The sequence below is a fragment of the Dendrobates tinctorius genome, unplaced genomic scaffold (genome assembly GCF_039654945.1).
Source record: "Dendrobates tinctorius isolate UK_male_01 unplaced genomic scaffold, ASM3965494v1 ptg000117l, whole genome shotgun sequence".
NCBI classification, from domain to species: domain Eukaryota; kingdom Metazoa; phylum Chordata; class Amphibia; order Anura; family Dendrobatidae; genus Dendrobates; species Dendrobates tinctorius.
This window is the reverse complement of record NW_027361785.1, coordinates 6,696,106-6,713,888: the sequence shown is the minus strand read 5'-3', so window position 1 is coordinate 6,713,888 and position 17,783 is coordinate 6,696,106. Positions and strand designations below refer to the sequence as shown.

General features: G+C 48.8%; 1 protein-coding gene across 4 annotated transcripts in view; it reads right to left on the bottom strand.

The window, feature by feature from the left end:
- CCDC138 (coiled-coil domain containing 138) overlaps positions 1-17,783 on the bottom strand; it is a 68,790-nt gene that overhangs the window by 3,648 nt on the left and 47,359 nt on the right. For 3 of the 4 annotated variants that reach the window (XM_073590497.1, XM_073590498.1, XM_073590496.1), the window contains exons 10-13: positions 9,034-9,150; positions 8,689-8,866; positions 7,571-7,747; positions 3,557-3,716 (exon numbers count right to left, since the gene is read on the bottom strand). In XM_073590497.1, the coding sequence (XP_073446598.1) occupies positions 3,557-3,716; positions 7,571-7,747; positions 8,689-8,866; positions 9,034-9,150 (632 nt within the window). The remainder of the gene's footprint in view (positions 1-3,556; positions 3,717-7,570; positions 7,748-8,688; positions 8,867-9,033; positions 9,151-17,783) is intronic. The other variant, XM_073590499.1, reaches the window with a different exon arrangement.

Sequence of the window (17,783 nt, the reverse complement as noted above, 5' to 3'; positions counted from 1 at the left end):
TCGCACGCCCTGCTGCAGGGAAAGGATCTTGTCTTGTGGGAGAAATACCCTTGACCGACAAGTGTCGAACAGAAGGCCCAGAAACACAAGGCGTTGAGTAGGGACCAGACAGGACTTTTTCCGGTTGACGATCCACCCAAAACTGGACAGGGTGTCTAGAACGATCGCCACACTTAGGCGGGCCTGTTGAAAGGAGGGATATCGTCGAGGTACGGAAAAAGAACGAGACCTCTGATCCTCAACAAGGCCATCAACGCCGCCATAATCTTCGTGAAGACTCTGGGAGCGGTGGCGAGCCCGAAAGGAAGCACGACGAACTGGTAATGTTCGTGGTGAATCGCAAACCGCAGGAACTTCTGATGTCCGGGAAATATGGGCACATGCAGATAGGCATCTTGGATGTCTATGGAACCCATGAATTCCTGCTCCTCCATGGAAGCAATTACCGAGCGTACAGACTCCATCCGGAAGTGGCGAAGGCGAACTCTCTTGTTGAGTAACTTGAGATCCAAAATGGGCCGAACTGCCCCGTCCTTTTTCGGCACCACAAACAGGTTTGAATAAAACCCTGTGAAGCGTTCCGATTCGGGAACGGGCACAATCACCCCGGAACTGAGAAGAGAGGCGATGGCCGAACAGAACCCCGGGACCAAGGCCGGATCCCTCGGCGGACGGGATTGGAAGAAGCGATCCCGTGGAAGAGAAATGAACTCTATTTTGTATCCTGTTGATACAACCTCTCTGACCCAAGCGTCCTCTACTGAGGCGAGCCAGACGTCGCTGAAGAAAAGAAGTCGACCTCCCAATTGGAAGGGACCCCCGGGAGACCGATGGCAGTCATGCGGATGTAGACCGTCCAGATCTAGATCTGGACGGTCTTCCCTAGGAAGAGTGGGACCGCCAGGACGGAGTGGGCCTGAAGGAAACCTTCTTTCTTTCCTGACGTGCCTGTGGCCTTTGCTGGTTGGAAGGGTTTTCCGCCGTATTGAAACGGCGGAAAGTCCGAAAGGAACGAAACTGACGCCTTGGAGGAGGTCTGCGAGGCTTGGAGGGGAGAAGAGAACTCGTACCTCCGGTAGCGTCCTTAATAATCTGATCCAATTGTGATCCGAAGAGACGCACTCCATGAAAAGGTAGATTGGTCAGAGACTTTTTAGAGGACAAGTCCGCCTGCCAGGCCTTGAGCCAAATTGTACGTCGGATTGCCACGATGTTACTTGACGCGTGAACTGCGTAAGATGCGGCATCCAGGGAGGCAGAAAGCAGATAATCCCCCGCATGGGAAATCTGATTGGCGAGATCGGCCAAATGCTCTGGTCGTGCCTTATCCAGAATGCCCTGCCGAAGGTCGTCTGCCCAAGTGGATATGGCCTTTGCTGCCCAAGAAGAAGCAAAGACTGGACATACCGCTGACGATGCCGCTTCGAAGGCAGATTTTGCTAGAGATTCTATGATCCTATCATTAGAATCTTTTAGAGACGCCACACCTGACAGCGGAAGGACCGTATTATTAGAAAGTCTGGACACGGGAGGGTCCACCGAGGGAGAAGCGGCCCAGTTGTCCGTGAGCTCTTTAGCAAACGGGTACAGTACGCCGAGACGCTTTCCTCTTTGAAAGCGTCTGGTCGGATCTACTCTCTCCCTTGTAAAAATCTTTCCAAACTCAGAATGGAAGGGAAACACCCTGGATGGTGTTTCCGCCCGTCTGAACGAAACCTCCTGATCTGAGGATTTCGCAGGGGCGTCAGCGATGTCAAAGGTATGGTGAATCGCAGCAATGAGGTTTTGCACCGTAACCTTCATGTTCGCATCCTGGTCCGAATCCAGCTCTAAGACCCCTTCCGATTCCGAAAGCGCTTCGCCTGACTCGGGAGAGGAGGCCCGAGAGGGAGACTGCTGGGGACTATGGGGTGAGGTAGGACGAGGGGAGGACTCCGCCTGGAGGTCCTGCCTGGGCCTCTTGCGACTGCCGCTGGCTGGCTCAGATGGGACGTCCTGAGACGTGCTGGGTCCCGCCGGAGCTCCCAAGGGCAACTTGTCCAGAACGGCTACTAGGGACTGAGACACCTTGGTGAGGTCTGCCACTGACTGTGATAGAGAGGAGGCCCAGCCCGGCATGGGGGGCTCACTCACCACTGGGGCTATGGATGGCTCCTGAGCGGCGTCGGGCTGGATTGGATTGCTACAGTCCAGGCAGAGGGGAGTGGACTGACCTGAGGGAAGTTTGCGATTGCAAGAAGAGCACGCAAAGTACTTGACTAAGGTGCCAGAGGAGGCAGGGGGACGAGCGCGGTCAGACTTAGAATTAGACATACTGACGGACAGTCACTGAAGCCTTGCCGGAAGGTTGGGGGACAGGAGGCAGAGGAGGGTGTCAGTCTGCAGTATGCAGAGCTACTCACGGTCCGGTGTCCTATCGCAGCTTCCAATAAATGGAGATGCACGGTTCGTCCGGCTTGCAGGGGCACGGCTGAGGGAACAGCGTCCGGCTGACAGGCTGTGAAAATGGCGGCAGCCAGAGAGGAGCCGAGCAGGAAGCGCGCGCTTTCCTGCAGATGCAGAGGAGGGAGGTAGGCGGGGCTAGGCGCCGATGATAAAAATGGTGCCGCCCGCTAAGATGGTAGGTGGGAGGGACGGCGCCGCCTCCGGGACGCTCAACCTGAGGGGAGAAGGCCGTGGGCGGGCTTAGAGCGGGCGGGAGGCCCGCCCGAGGATGGAGGCGGGGGGCGTGGCCGCGACGCCGGACAAGGCCCCAGATGAAGCCGGGGCCTGGATTAGAAGAGGCGGCCGCCTGTCAGCACAGGGCGGCGCGGAGGCGTCGCAGAACCGCCGCGGTGGCCGCTACTGAGGACAGCTAGGGCCCGGCAGAGGGGGGGGAAGAGCTGTCCGATAACCAGCCAGGGCCCAAATAGCTGCAGCGGCCGCCTGGAGACGACGCGGAGGCGTCGCAGCACTGTCACAGCAACCGCTGCCGAAGAATCCATGGAATGGCCTGGCGTGGAATCCGCAGGGGAGAATGGGACTCAGGTCTCATACTTACCCTCCTGATCTGTTTCATCCAGCGTACTGTTTCAAGGAGAGTATCCTGCGCCTCAACCGACCAACCGGCTCTGGTAGGCGAGTGGGTGGGAGACAGGGAGCGAGGACCATCTGGAACGCCACATCCATGTTAGGGGTCTTGGTCCTGCTGTAGACTTATGAGGATACGGGGTGGCAGTACACGCCGTACTCATAGTCTCTTTGTGGGACTACAGATGTGACTATTCACACTGTATCCCTCCGGAAAAACCTGAAAAGAAACGACCCACATCGAGGTAGATATGGGTCTAATCAAAGACCCGTGTCCACCTCCTACTGACACTAAGCTAAACTGGGGAACTTCCTGCCGGTCGGTGGGGTGTATACGGCGGAGGAGGGGCTAACCTTTTTTTGTGCATAGTGTCAGCCTCCTAGTGGCAGCAGCATACACCCATGGTCTCTGTGTCCCCCAATAAGGCGAACGAGAAAAGGGCTTTAAATACTTAACGTCCATCAGACAGGCCCTCTGACAACTTACCTGACTTTGGAGAGCTTCTGCAAAACAATGCTTAGTTTTTCAAGTATTTGCACATCAACTTTGGGATCTTTAAGCAACGCGGCACAAGTGCAAAAAAAAGATTCAGTGCTACAAGACTCTAGGAATGGCTGCAGAAATCCTGCAATATACAAAAGAGATCCTGTACAAGAATGTAAAATTGAAAACAATATTGAGAACAGTGGATACTAACCCATACGCATCAAAAGTGGCGACTTTTAGCCAATGTCCTTTGGAATGTGTTGTGGAACTGACTACAACAAAATGGTGACTGCATGTGCATGCCTTGACAACATTGTTACTAGATACACTCCTGCCATTACCATCACATTGCCTAACCTATAAAGCTTTGTGTACCCCTTAATCTGTGTGGAATTGGGATGCAACTTCCATTATAATTCACTTTTTACAAAGTCCCACTTCATAAATGTGTAGGAATCCCAAACAAGGTAGTAAACTACATCCCTCGATCATGGCGCAACTGAATCTGGTGCAAGGTTACTATATGTTGAATACATGTTAAGAATAGAATGCACAATGACTATTCGAAAAGTTAAAAATATGGTGAGAAACATAATACTCTCTAAAATATAACACCTCTAATCAGAGGTTGGTTAGCTACAAGACATTCGCCAGCACCGACAGAAAATATATTTCATATCCTCATGGAAATATCAAAAATAAAAAGTTACACTATCAGGAGACATTTCAGAAAAAGCTCTCTTATATGTACACTTATTCTAACGCATCAGGTATTCTAGAATATGTACGTAGTTAATTTATGAAGATTTAGGAATAATGCAATGAATACACAGGATTTTCCAGGTAAAGTCGCCAGGTGCGACCAATCAGAAAAGAATGGTTCAAATCCCGCGGCAATTCGCAGGCAGACTGCAACTGTTGCTGATTGGTCGCGCCCGGCCGGGCGCGACCAATCAGGCTAGCGCCGCTGAACTTCGTGCGGCATGAGTTGACCCGCAGCAACCGTCGGGAGATCAGTGGCTAGTTCTGCAGATCTCCCGACGATAGGAGTGGCGTGCTTTGTTTGAATTCCGCGCCAATTCGCAGCCGGACTGCGCCTGTCGCTAATTGGTTGTGCCCGGCCAGGCGCGACCAATCAGCGACGCGGGATTTCCGTTACAAACAGACAGACAGAATTATACGATTATATAGTAGATGGGTACACTACATCACCCCCAAATGAACTAGGGTCGGAAAGTGCTTTGAGGTCCAAGGTGGAGCCGATGTGGTGACACATTCTATTATTTTTGGGTATGTCCAATTATAATGCATCTTTATCTCTTCAATATTGATTTTATTTTTGTGCATTACATTGTACCAAATCTCTAACATCTAACTTGTAGAACTTTATGGTATATGTGTGTATGCATACCTGTTATCGCTCCTTTGTAGTATTCTGCCATCTGGTGGCTTGCCTTTTTACGGTTTTCATATTTTCACTATTTTGTGTCTCTCATAGGCCTTCCCTTGGCTTTCATTGTTTCTTGTTTTTACTATTAACTTTTAAATATTTATTGTGTAGTCATATTTGATATGCATACATTTGTCTGATTTAACTAGCGCACATATGATATTTTAGGCTTTTTCTGCGTGCTTTAATCTATAATGGAATTACTTTTTTAACTATAGGCTTCTTTCCATTTTAGAATTGTAACCTGCATTTTGTCAAAGGATGGAAGGAAAGGATTGTTAATGGTTTCTGCACTTGCCAACAGTTAATGAGACGTATATCCCAGGATATAAAACAAAATTGTGGTTTATTATTCGCGTTCCAAAGCAGAAGTGACTTCTTCATCAGGAAAGGCTGCAAGTATATAGGTATAACCATCCACAACCGCAGAAACCATCCACAAACCTTTCCTCCCATCCTTTGATGTCTTATGGTCAATTGCTGACCCGTGAATCTGCTGCAGCTGAAATTCCGTTTGACATGCTTTTTGAATATGTCTAGAAGGCGAGTGTAATCTGATTTTACCACCTGTCATAGCTCTAGGATAAGACCCTATTTTTGCACTGATCTCTGTGATTAACCTGCATTTTGTAGCAGTTTTTCCCTTTGCAGTTTTCAGTTATAAGTTAGGTGTTTTTTCTGAGCCAGAAGCATGAAACTTCTATATACTGCACAGAGAACAGTTAATTTTACCCCCCATTTGTAACATACCCTCAGAAGCATAAACATCAAAGAAGAAATTACACAGTAGTACTGAGGACTGGAGTAAATCTGGCACTAAAGTGAGATAAAACACTTACTAGAAAAAGTGGCATAAGTGTATGTGCCTATGCCTTTCTGTCACTGCAGTTTCTTCCTCCTTTCTCACTTCTCTCTATAAAATTTTATAGTCAGCAGCCTAAATTTGATCCCTCAGTGAAGTTAACAATCTGCCACTATGAAGACATATTTTAGCAGTGAACTCAAAGTAATCAGTACAATACAGCACCACTGGTGCGTTTCTCTGTCAATCTTAAATTGCTTCCTTCGCCTTTCATCTTTACAGACTTTATCAGTAGCAGTTGTAACTTGACGCCTCAGTGAAGGTAAAATCAGTGTCTAATCACAGGAATTAGCAGTGAATTCAAGATAAGTGTCCAGTAAAGGAGGCAGGGGAGAGAAGGAAAGGAGGCAAGGACAGAATGAAGCATTTTTCTATTTCAAGATTTAATACAAAGTGGTTTTTATTTCCGCTTGCGCTAAAAATTTTGAGATTTTTTTTTTGTGATTAGAGGTGCACTTTAGGCCAAGAAAAGTGGACATAACTGGCCAGCTATTGCTGTCATAACCATATACACACTATATACTAGCAAACGCTTCTCTCTACTCAAGTAAAAAATATTTATTTCATTCATCAAAGTAGACCTTGTAAAATGTGATTCAGATTTTGTCAGATGGTACATCAGGTCATTTTGTAAGCGGAAACATTTGTTGCTTGGGCCACTGAATTGTCCAGATGTGTGAACAGATCAGGAACAAATGTGACTGTAAAACATCAGAGAATGGTGCAGGAAATCTTTTTTGATGACCCATTGAAAATCCTGCCTTAGTGGGAACAATTAATAAAGGTAGAGAAAGGAGATCTCCTCCTACACGCATTACATTTTAGACATTTTCACTGCCCACTGTAAACCAGTCCTCATGAGGCGATCATTATTGGGCCCTTTTACACTCAGAGTCCATACGTTTTCTATATATGCATTGCCATTAATATTCTACTGGCAGCAGATCACACAAATGATGGAAAATAAAGTGGAAAAAAAAAATTCTACCTAAAACTAATGATACGCAATTACAAAAGTCACGATGAGTTAAATCTTCTGTAACCATTAATCTTAAGTTGATAAAAGCTATCAAGTAAGAGAGAAGGTAAAGAGAAAGTTGGCATTTCAGCAGATGTCCGCGCTACACACTTCAAAAGAATCCCATGTTTGTTCTTAAAATAGTCATTTTTTTATACAAAATTAAGATTCAGAATTTATCATAAAACTATTTCCATGGACTTGTGAACCGTTTCATGCTCTTACGTATTGTATCTCCTACTTAACTGTCAAAAGCTGCTCATTACAATAACGATGGAGAAAAATGAAAGGGGCAAGAATTAAATAAAAGCAACTTACTGTCCAAGTTAAGAAGAATAACTGAGGGTAAAGCAATGTTATTCCCACACTTACAAGTAACCGATATAGGCTCCCTGAAATGCTTAACGTCTTCTAGGAAGAATTTATTTCAGTTGTTATTTTCACACATCTATCATTTTAGACCTGGTTCTATTTTCTCATTTAAACCTCTCCTGTTGATTTTCCTCCATTGATGCCTATGATGTGTCGTTGATTTTCCCGGATTGATGCCTATGATGTGTCGTTGATTTTCCCGGATTGATGCCTATGATGTGTCGTTGATTTTCCCGGATTGATGCCTATGATGTGTCTGTAATACCTTGACCAAAGCCCCCTGTTCACACCCGATTGGTGATTTTTACTTACTAGTCTCCATGGAAAGCTGAAGTAAAATATCAAGAACGCTGGAAATAAGTCCCCTGTTTGAGACGTGTAAAAGATCGACAACAATGGGCACTGCCCGGTACTCCAAGAACAGAGTTCTTCCCTCATCACTTTTCAGATCCATGCAAAGCGAATCCAATGCCTGGGCAAGGTAGTCAACTAGAATGAATGGGACAATGTAGATTTAATTGGGAAAAGATAATAGTATATTTTATAGAGAATTGATTGTGTACACAAAATGATTGGCAGAACCAAGGAGAGAAATTGGGAAATTATTTTTCATTGTACAATAACTGTGAACAGATGTAGAATAGGGCCTCTAAATCTTCTCCTACTGGGCCCCAGCAGTAAGAACATGGTAATAGCTGGTCCTCACCAGTAGTCGAATTCCGGAGTCCTATCAAAAAGTTTGGATTGGAGTGAGTCTGAGTGCCAAAGCCCACCATAATCGCTAAAACTAATTAGCAGAAGAGATCAATTGAGAGCTGCTCTCCTCCAACACAGAAGGCGGACTTGATAGAATTTCTACGGCCCCAATTCATTAAGACTTGCACTGTGTATGTTGTGTTGCATTCGGGAAAAAGATGTGCCAAATCCAATAAGAGGCCACTTAATGAATTCAGAACATGTTTTTCGTGGCTTTCGCCTCCATGGGCCTCGCAAGAAATGACATGTCAGGTACTGGAGTAACATTTCCAATGTGAGAAACAACAGACACTTGTAATGAATTTAATGAGCGGATGGAGCCACACCCCATCCTGACTCCTCCCCAGCTCCGCCCATTTCGGTGGAGCAGTTTCTAACTGGCGTGAAAACACCAAAAGCTGCATAAATTTAACACAACTTTGCATTGCACAAAAATTTAGACATGTTTTAAAATGTTTTACGCACTTTTTCCGGTGAATCTCTCGCTATCTGCCTGTCTTCAGCATCAGGAAAAAAAGCGGCCCTCAACTAAGCAATACTACTACTTCCTCAGTGTCAATCTCAGTGCCTTAACCGCCAGCAAACAAAACTGACGTTTCAACGACAAGTCAAAAAAGTTTTGTGAAGGTGAAGTTACACTAAGGAAATACCGACTCAGGTGTAACGAGCCTTACCTTGTGTAACAGTTTTAAGTATGACTAGAGTTGAGATAAATCTCAGTGGAAAATTGTTGCTTTTAAAGAAGGCCACTGATCTAGGCTTATCTTCCATCACACTTTCTTCACCAGGGTGATAAGCTACGCCTTTAAATGTTTCCTCACCAAGGCGCCTAATGGTTGAGGTCAAAGTAGACTATGGTAATGGAAAAAAAGAAAAGAAATTAACTGTAATTGATTTGGGCAATTGTCAAAGAATTCCTATGCACTAACATTAGTCAGTATATACATAAACCAGTACAAAAAGAAAATAATAAATTGGCTCACAACAATAAAAATATAATATAAACTATAATTCCTAACCTGTGTTCGGTTTTCAAGTTGCCTCAATGTCCAATATGAGAACCTCATGAAAGAAAAATGCAGCTTACTATTGACCAATGGCATCCACTGAAACTGCTCAACAAGAGCAGGCAAAACCTAGAAAAGAAAACACGAGACCTTTACCTTGAAGGTGGCACCAAAAATGTACATAAATGAGTTTTCAAAAAGCATTAGGTGATGGCATGTTGCTGTGATGTGCTTTCCCTGAGTGATTAGGTTGGATCCAGCAGCTGGGACCATGACTAATATCTGAAAAAAGGAGCAGCAATTCTAGTGAACCGATGCTACTTCACAGCAACGGGTGGGATCCAGACACATGAATGGAGCTTTGTTGCAGTTCCCTGCACAGTAGTTGGCAAGTCACTGCACATGGAGGTAAATGGGCCTTAGAGTCATTGTTTTAGTGACTGAAGTGAGTCCCTGAAGTCATACCAAATTGAGGTGTTGCAAATGTCATTACACCTGCAAAACTAAAAATACAAACAGATACATAGTAGTTTTGGGCCTCTAAATTGAAAACAATCAATGAAAACAAAATGCCTTGCTAACAATTTCCGCTTTAGTCCTCTATTGTCCTATGACACGAAACATGTTAATGGTAGTTACTAGCTACAGCAACAACATCACTGAAGATGCCTGGTCAGTGATCACTGAGGTATGACATGTGAGGGAGTCCAAAGGGCCATATTCCTTGGACACACCTTACTTTAAAATGAACCCTAGGTATAGACAGCATAAAATAGGAAAATAACTACTAATTAAAACTTCCCTGGAGATGTCAAAAGTGTGGGGGGTCAATATCACTAATTTTAATGCACTAGGATAGTATAGGGAGGTAACATCTATTGTTAGCATTTCTCTGCAGCATGTTCATTATCATCAAAGCTTTTACAACGAAAATTACATCTACAGAATGGGAGGTATAGAACTTGGCAACAGCAGATGTGAAAAAGACGGGTATATTAATAGATCACAGACTGCACGAGTCAACAGTGTAGTGCAGCAGCAAAAAGGAAAACAGTTCTGGCATGTATTAACAGAAGCATAGAGTCTAGACTACGTGAAGTAATTATCCTGGTCTACTCCTCCTTGGTCAGCTCTCATCTGGAATACTGTGTCCAGTTCTGGGTACCACATTTTGAAAAAACGTAGAAAAACTGCAAGTTAAGAGACGAGTGACAAGGATGGTGAGTGGACTGCAAAAAAAAAGGAGATTTTTGTGTACTCACCGTAAAATCTTTCTCTTAGCCTCTAATTGGGGGACACAGAACCATGGGTGTTATGCTGCTGTCCACTAGGAGGCGACACTATGCATAATCTAAAAAAGATTAACTTTGGCTCCTCCTCTGCAGTATACACCGCTGGACAGTGTCAGCCGTCTCCAGTTCTGTGCAAAAGCATTAGGAGGAACGTAACAGAAATAACATAACCATGCCTGTAAGAAGGCTACTATGTACGAGCTCAAAGAACAATATTTGAACGCAACCGTAAACAACGGCCCGTAAGGGCAACAGGGTGGTAGCTGTGTCCCCCCAATTAGAGGCTAAGAGAAAGATTTTACGGTGAGTACACAAAAATCTCCTTTACTCTGTCGCCTCATTGGGGGACACAGAACCATGGGACGTCCCAAAGCAGTCCCTGGGTGGGAAGCAATGGACGAATATTGTGCTAGCAGGTCCCTAAACTTGGGGCACTGCCGCCTGCAGAACCGTCTACCCAAGTTCGCATCCTCTGAGGACTGGGTATGAACACTGTAGTGTTTCGTAAATGTGTGTAGGCTAGTCCATGTGGCCCCGCCTTACACACTTGTGCCGAAGCCTGGTGCCGAATGGCCCAGGAGGCCCCTACCGCCCACGTAGAGTGTGCCGTGATACCGGCCGGAAGAGGAGAATTGTTAAGTCGGTAAGCCTCTTGTATGGTGGACTTGATCCACCTGGCAAGGGTAACTGTTGTGAACTCATTTTCTGGTTTACCTCTGGCTTCTGGTGAGGGTGGTGGAGCTGGCTGTGTTCACAGAGGAGTTGTGAGTTCTCCATCTGGGCTCCCTCTAGTGGTGACAGTAGGTAATGAAGCTGATCTAAATGGCAGAGACCTGCCACCTGAGCAGGACTGTGAGTGGACATCAGGAGTCTGACTAGATTTAAGACAGCCGACTCCCTAATTTTGTGCTGGTGATTTTTTCCTGCCCTGAGGTTCTGGTTTCCAGTTCTGTTCCTGCCTTCTCAAGCTAAGTGTGGTCTGCTATTTTTTCACATGACATTTGGTCTGGTTTACTCAGTTTTTGAGGTCAGCCAGCCCCTGCTGGGGCTGCGCTGAATTTCCATTCTTATGTCTGTTTATGCCAGTTTGCTTTTTGTCCCTGATCAGATTGGCCTCTTTTTGCCATGTCTTCAGAATATACCAGAGTGCTGATATAGTGGGAGAAGTCTAGTGACTTCAGGGTTTTTGTTATCAGAAAGTATTGGACAATTTTTGGCAGGGTTTTGTGCGTGATGGCAGACAGCATCTTTCCTTTCCTGTCCTTCCTAGTTAGTGTGGGCCCCATCGTTTGCTCAGCCTATTTATCTGTGTTTGTGTTTTCATCTTGTCTCACCGACAATACATGTTTGGGGGCTGTATTGCTTTGGGGTCTGCTCTGGGACAGTTTAGATATCCCCTTTTCTTGTTTTAGGCTTATTTAGTTCTCCAGCTGTGACGAGGCATCTAGGATCATCGTAGGTACGCTCAACGGCTACTGCTAGTTGTGTGGATAGGATCAGGGGTCTGCAATCCGCGTAGTTACCAACCTCTCTGGTTTTCTGTGGCTTAGCTTGTTTTTCCTCCTCGGTGACTCATTCATAACAGGTAGCTTTGGAAGCCGGCAGACCCTTGCGAATGCCCTCCGCAAGAAGGAAAATGGAATGAGACTTCCGGAAGGGTTCAGTCCTATAGACGTATATACGCAATGCCCTGACTAGGTCAAGCGTATGCAGAGCCTTCTCCACTCTATGAACCGGAACCGGGCAAAGGGATGGCAGTGAAATTTCTTTATTGAGGTGGAAGGTGGACACAACCTTCGGAACGAAGGATGGTACTGTACAAAGGACCACCTTGTCCTGGTGAAAAGCTAGGAAAGGCCGTCTGCAGGAGAGTGCTGACAATTCAGACACCTTGCGCAGCGAGGTGATTGCCACCAGAAAAAACACTTTCTGAGACAGGATGCGGAGTGGAACTTCCTTAAGGGGTTCGAAAGGTGGTGCCTGTAATGCTGTCAGCACCAGGTTGAGATCCCACGTTCCCAGTGGGCGTCTGTAGGGGGGAAGCAATCGGGAAACCCCCTGGAGAAAAGTCCTTACTTGCGGCTTGTTAGCAATACGCCTTTGGAAAAGCACTGAAAGCGCTGACACCTGGCTCTTAAGTGAGCCTAGGGATAGCCTGGCATCCAGGCCCGATTGAAGAAAACCCAGCACCTTTGACAGGGAATAAGGGAGTGGGACATGTCCACGGGATTCGCACCAGGTAAAGAAAGCTCTCCAGGTACGATAAATTTTGGCGGAGGCTGGCTTTCTTGCTCTGATCATGGTTGTGATGACGTCTGGTGAGAGCCCTGCTTGTGTTAGAACCCAGGTTTCAAGGTCCACGACGTCAAATTGAGAGCCCCTGAGTTCAGATGGTAGAACGGACCTTGTGACAGAAGGTCGTGACGGTTGGGGAGACGCCAGGGGGCGTCTGCTGTAAGTTGCACGACGTCGGCGTACCATGTACGTCTGGGCCAGTCCGGCACGATCAGGATGGTTGGAACTCCCTCTTGTTTGATCTTCCTCACGACTCTGGAGATCAGGGGGATGGGTGGAAAAATGTACAGAAGCTGGAACTGGGTCCAGTCCTGCACCAGGGCATCCGCTCCGATCGACCGCGGGTCGCGTGTCCTGGCCATGAAATTGGAGACCTTGGCATTGAAATGGGATGCCATTAGGTCCACATCCGGGGTACCCCAGCGATGGCAGATCTGGTGAAAAATTTTGGGATGGAGAGACCACTCCCCCGCGTCCATTCCTTGTCTGCTGAGGAAGTCGGCTTCCCAGTTGTCCACACCCAGAATGTGGACCACTGAGAGTACCGACCTCGTCTCTTCCGCCCAGTGGAGGCTATGTGCCACTTCTCTCATCGCCTGGGCACTGCGGGTCCCGCCTTGGTGAATCACATATGCCACCGCCGTGGCATTGTCCGACTGTATCCTTATGTGAGAGGCTGCCAGCAAGCGAGGAAAGGCTCTCAGTGCCAGGAACATGGCCCGAATTTCCAGAATATTGATGGGCAAAGTCATTTCCACTGGTGACCACTTGCCTTGTGTCCTGTGATGTAGGTGCACCGCACCCCAACCTGTCAGGCTTGCATCGGTGGTCAGGACCTTCCAGTGACCTGAGAGAAAAGATTTTCCTCTTGCAAGCTAAGTTGGCTTGAGCCACCAGTGTAGGGACCTCCTGGTTGACGATGTCAACCGGAATTCCCTGTCGAGGGAGAAGGGATTCCTGTCCCAAGACTTGAGGATGGCAAGTTGAAGAGGCCTGAGGTGAGACTGGGCAAATGGTACCGCCTCCATTGCTGCTGCCATCCTGCCGAGTACTGTCATGGCAAACCGGAGGGATCGAGGAGGATTGCGGAGGAGTATGCGAACTCCCAGACAGAGAGCAAGTGTCTTGTCCCTGGGTAGGAGCACCAGACCCCTGGAAGTGTTGAATAGCATCCCCAGGAAGGTCAGGGCCTGACTCGGGGAAGTCGATGACTTTTGTAGGTTGACTAACCAGCCCAGGCGACTCAGAGTGTCGATTGTGATTGAGACACTGTCCTCGCAGTCCTTGAAGGTGGAAGCCTTGAAGAGAAGGTCGTCCAGGTATGGAACAACTACAATGCCTCTGGAGTGTAGAACGTCCATGGTAGCTGCCATGACATTGGTAAACGTTCTTGGAGCCGTGGCAAGCCCGAAAAGGAGAGCCACGAACTGGTAGTGGTCCTGGTTGATCGCGAACCTGAGAAACCATTGATGGGCGGAAGCAATTGGTATGTGCAGGTATGTATCTTGTATATCTATGGAGGCGAGATGATATTCTCCCTGCTCCATGGACGCAATGATGGACCGAAGGGACTCCATGCGAAAATGACAAACCTGTACATATTTGTTGAGCTGTTTTAGGACTAATATGGACCGGACGCTGCCTCCTTTCTTGGGGACTACGAATAGATTGGAGTAGAACCCTCGGAAACGTTCATTCACAGGAACCGGTACTACGACCCCTGCTTGAAGGAGAGAGGAGACCGTTTGGTGGAAGGCACGAGCCTTGTCTGGCGGCTTTGGTGGAACAGAGAGGAAGAACCGGTTCGGTGGACTGGAAGTGAACTCTATCTTGTATCCGGAAGACACTATTTCCCTGACCCACCTGTCTTCTGTAATAGGCAGCCAGACTTGCTGAAAGAGTAGAAGTCGCCCGCCTACTGGTGGTGTGTCTTCCGGAGTTCGCGAGTCATGATGAAGCGAAGTTCTGAGGTTTTCCTCCCTTGGGTTTCGCTTGGCCTGCTTTCGACTGCCAGGTCCTGTCCGGCCTCTGCACTGCCCATGGGTTGTCCCTGCGTGGAGAGCGGTTACGATTTTGTACTGGTCGCGAGACGGACCAGCCCGAAGAATTCCGAAAGGATCGGAATCATGTTTGGTTACGTCGTTTGAACGTGCGTCTAGGTTTCAGCTGAGGGAGAGAGGTACTCTTACCCCCAGTGGCGTTGGATATCATTGCGTCCAACTTTTCACCAAAAAGTCGTCCACTAAGGTACGGGAGATGCGTGAGGGACTTTTTTTGAGGCCGCATCCGCTTTCCTTTCCCACAGCCAGAGGATACGCCGGATCGTGATGGCGTTTGCTGCTATCCCCGCTACACCTCTTGCAGAGTCCAGTGCTGCATGAAGCATGTAATCTGCTACAACTGCTATTTGAACCACTTGGTCCGAAAGCCCGGGATTTGAAGCTTGAAGACCCTCTTGCAATGCTTTGGCCCAGGCCAGAATGGCCTTGGCCGCCCAAACTGAAGCGAACGCGGGGGGCCAGGGAGGCCCCTGTCGCTTCGAAAACTGAACAGGCCATGCGTTCTACCTGCCGGTCTGCTGCGTCCCTGAGGGTTGAGCTATCTGGCAGTGAGAGTAGGGTCTGTGCTGCTAGCCTAGAGACTGGGGGGTCCACTTCGGGTGGGTCTGTCCACCCCTTGGTGTCCTTCTCTGGGAAGGGGTACCTTGCTTCCAAATATTTGCGATTGGCAAATTTCTTCTCAGGGTGCGAGAACTGCTTAGTAATTATCGTCTGAAACTCTGGGTGATTAGGGAAGACCTTAAGGGTGGTTTCAGGACACTTTCAAAGCAAATTTTGTGTTCTGGGGCTTCCGGGGTTGGATCAGAAATTTCCAGCACCCGGTGGATGGAAGAGACTATGTCCTCAAATAGCGCTGTAGTGCTAGGGGGACAAGGTACCGCAGACCTCTCCGTTTCGTTGTCTGAGTCGGAGTCACAGATGCCTTCTGAATCCTGCGTGTCACTAAGGCGTTCCCTGGTGGGCAAAGTGAAGTGGAAGTCTGCTGTGGTCAGAGATCGCTGTGGGAATCTGCGTTGTCTGTCTCTGGTAGGGGACGGTCTAGGTGACCTGGAATCACGGTGTCTCTCCCTGGAGGGAGATGACCGTGTGCTATGGGATGACGCAGATGTCCGCGACCTGTGGGTTCGCTTACGTCTGTGAGTGTCGGAAACGGCATGTTCCCGAGACAAGTTATCCTTTTGCTGGGTAACGTTCATAGCCGAGACATGCCCCTGCAGAGCCTGCAGCAGTGTGGAGGTTAGATTATCTATGGACTGTGTCATAGACTGCGACATCTGAGCAGCCCATTCCGGCGTGGTAGTCAACGCTGAAGAATTAGTAGGGGCTTCCTGGGGTTCTGACCCAGTGTTTTGGATGCAATCCCGGCAATGCGGGTACGTGCTACCACTGGGGAGAGTGGCTTTGTAGGCTGAGCAGAATGCATAAAAAACAGTCCTCCCTGGTTCTCTTTCTCAAGCCCGGCATAGTGCACAGAGGCTGGCTATTAGGGACCCTACAGGGGTGGCTGCGCAGAGGAGCTTATAGGAGAGCCTTATAGGAGATATGGATTCACAGCTGAGTAAAGAGAACCCAGCTATGATCTTATCCCACCAGTGTGCCCCTAGGTCCAGCGCCAACAAATCACAGTCCTGTGCCCCCCAGAGACTGCTGACGCTGCTGTGGGCTTCCTGTCAGAGATGGCTGTGGCAAAGATGGCCACCGGGACGCTGAGGAGAAGAAGGGGGCGGAGAGCTGAAAAGGGCGCGCAGGGCTATGTAAAAACGCGCCCTTTCTGACTCGATCCACCCCTTCTATGACACTATAGAGTGTCATAATCGTCATCCAGGGGGGCGGGCCGGGGAGAAGGCGGCGGCTTCAACTAGGCCGAAGCCGCGGTCTAAATTAGAAGCCTGATGCCCAGGAGGGCTCCAGGCCGGCACGGATGTCCGGGAGGGGGTCGGATCTGAGCCAGACCCCCCTGGATTGAGAGACAGAGTAGCGGTGGAGCCAGCAGCGATAGCGGTGTCCGTATGGGGGGTCCCCCTGAGGCGCTATGGAGCCGGTGTTGCCGCAGAGGCAGGGGCGCAGGGAGCCCTGTCTGTATGTGCCATGTCCGTCTGCACTCTTCCCCGGCTCCAACAGGAGCCCGCAGCGAGGCTGGGGTCCGCGGCTGTTTAAGGCTAGTTTCACATTTGCGCTTCAGGGGGCAGCGACGGCCTGCGCATGGCCGCCGCTAAGCCCCGCCCCCTGCAGAGCCTCCGCTGGTAGCTCCGCCTCCGGGCGCATGACGCTGCATGCGTCATGCATCCACTATCTTTATCACTGAGGACGCAGGCCGTGCGCAGTATGCGTTTGGCGGCGCCTGCGTCCTTTTGACGGTGCGCCGAGAGCAACCAAATTGCAACAGGTTGCGTTTGGCGCTGGTCGGCGCACCGTCAAAAGGATGCAGGCGCCGCAAAAACACATACTGCGCACGGCCTGCGTCCTCAGTGCTAAAGATAGGGGACGCATGACGCGTCATGCGCCCGGAGGCGGAGCTACCGGCGGAGGCGCGGCAGGGCTTAGCAGCGGCCGTGCGCAGGCCGTCGCTGCGCCCTGAAGCGCAAATGTGAAACCGGCCTAAGCTGCAGAATGCTGCCTTATATAGACCGTACCTGTGGTGTCTCAACTTAAAACCCCAGAGGGGGATTAAGGAGGGTGCGTCTGTCACCATCAGGGGTCTTCATCCTCGCCTCGACCTCAACCCAGACCCCAAAGAGGTTGGGGAAGGAGGGGGGATCTCGACTTCAAACCAGTACCCGAGGGACTGGGGAAGGAGCGACATGGGGAATAGCCACCTCAACTTCAACCGGGCACCCTATAACAGGGGCCGAGGAAGGAGCCATGCCGGGGGTCTCGCAGGAGACCCACTTTTCTTCATCTGTAATCCGTCAGGAAAAAAACAGAAAAAAAAAAATCTTTAGGTGTGCCTCCTATGCGACACTAAGCAAAAACTGGTGAAGGCTGACGCCGTCCAGGGGTGTATACTGCAGAGGAGGAGCCAAAGTTAATCTTTTTTAGATTATGCATAGTGTCGCCTCCTAGTGGACAGCAGCATAACACCCATGGTTCTGTGTCCGCCAATGAGGCGACAGAG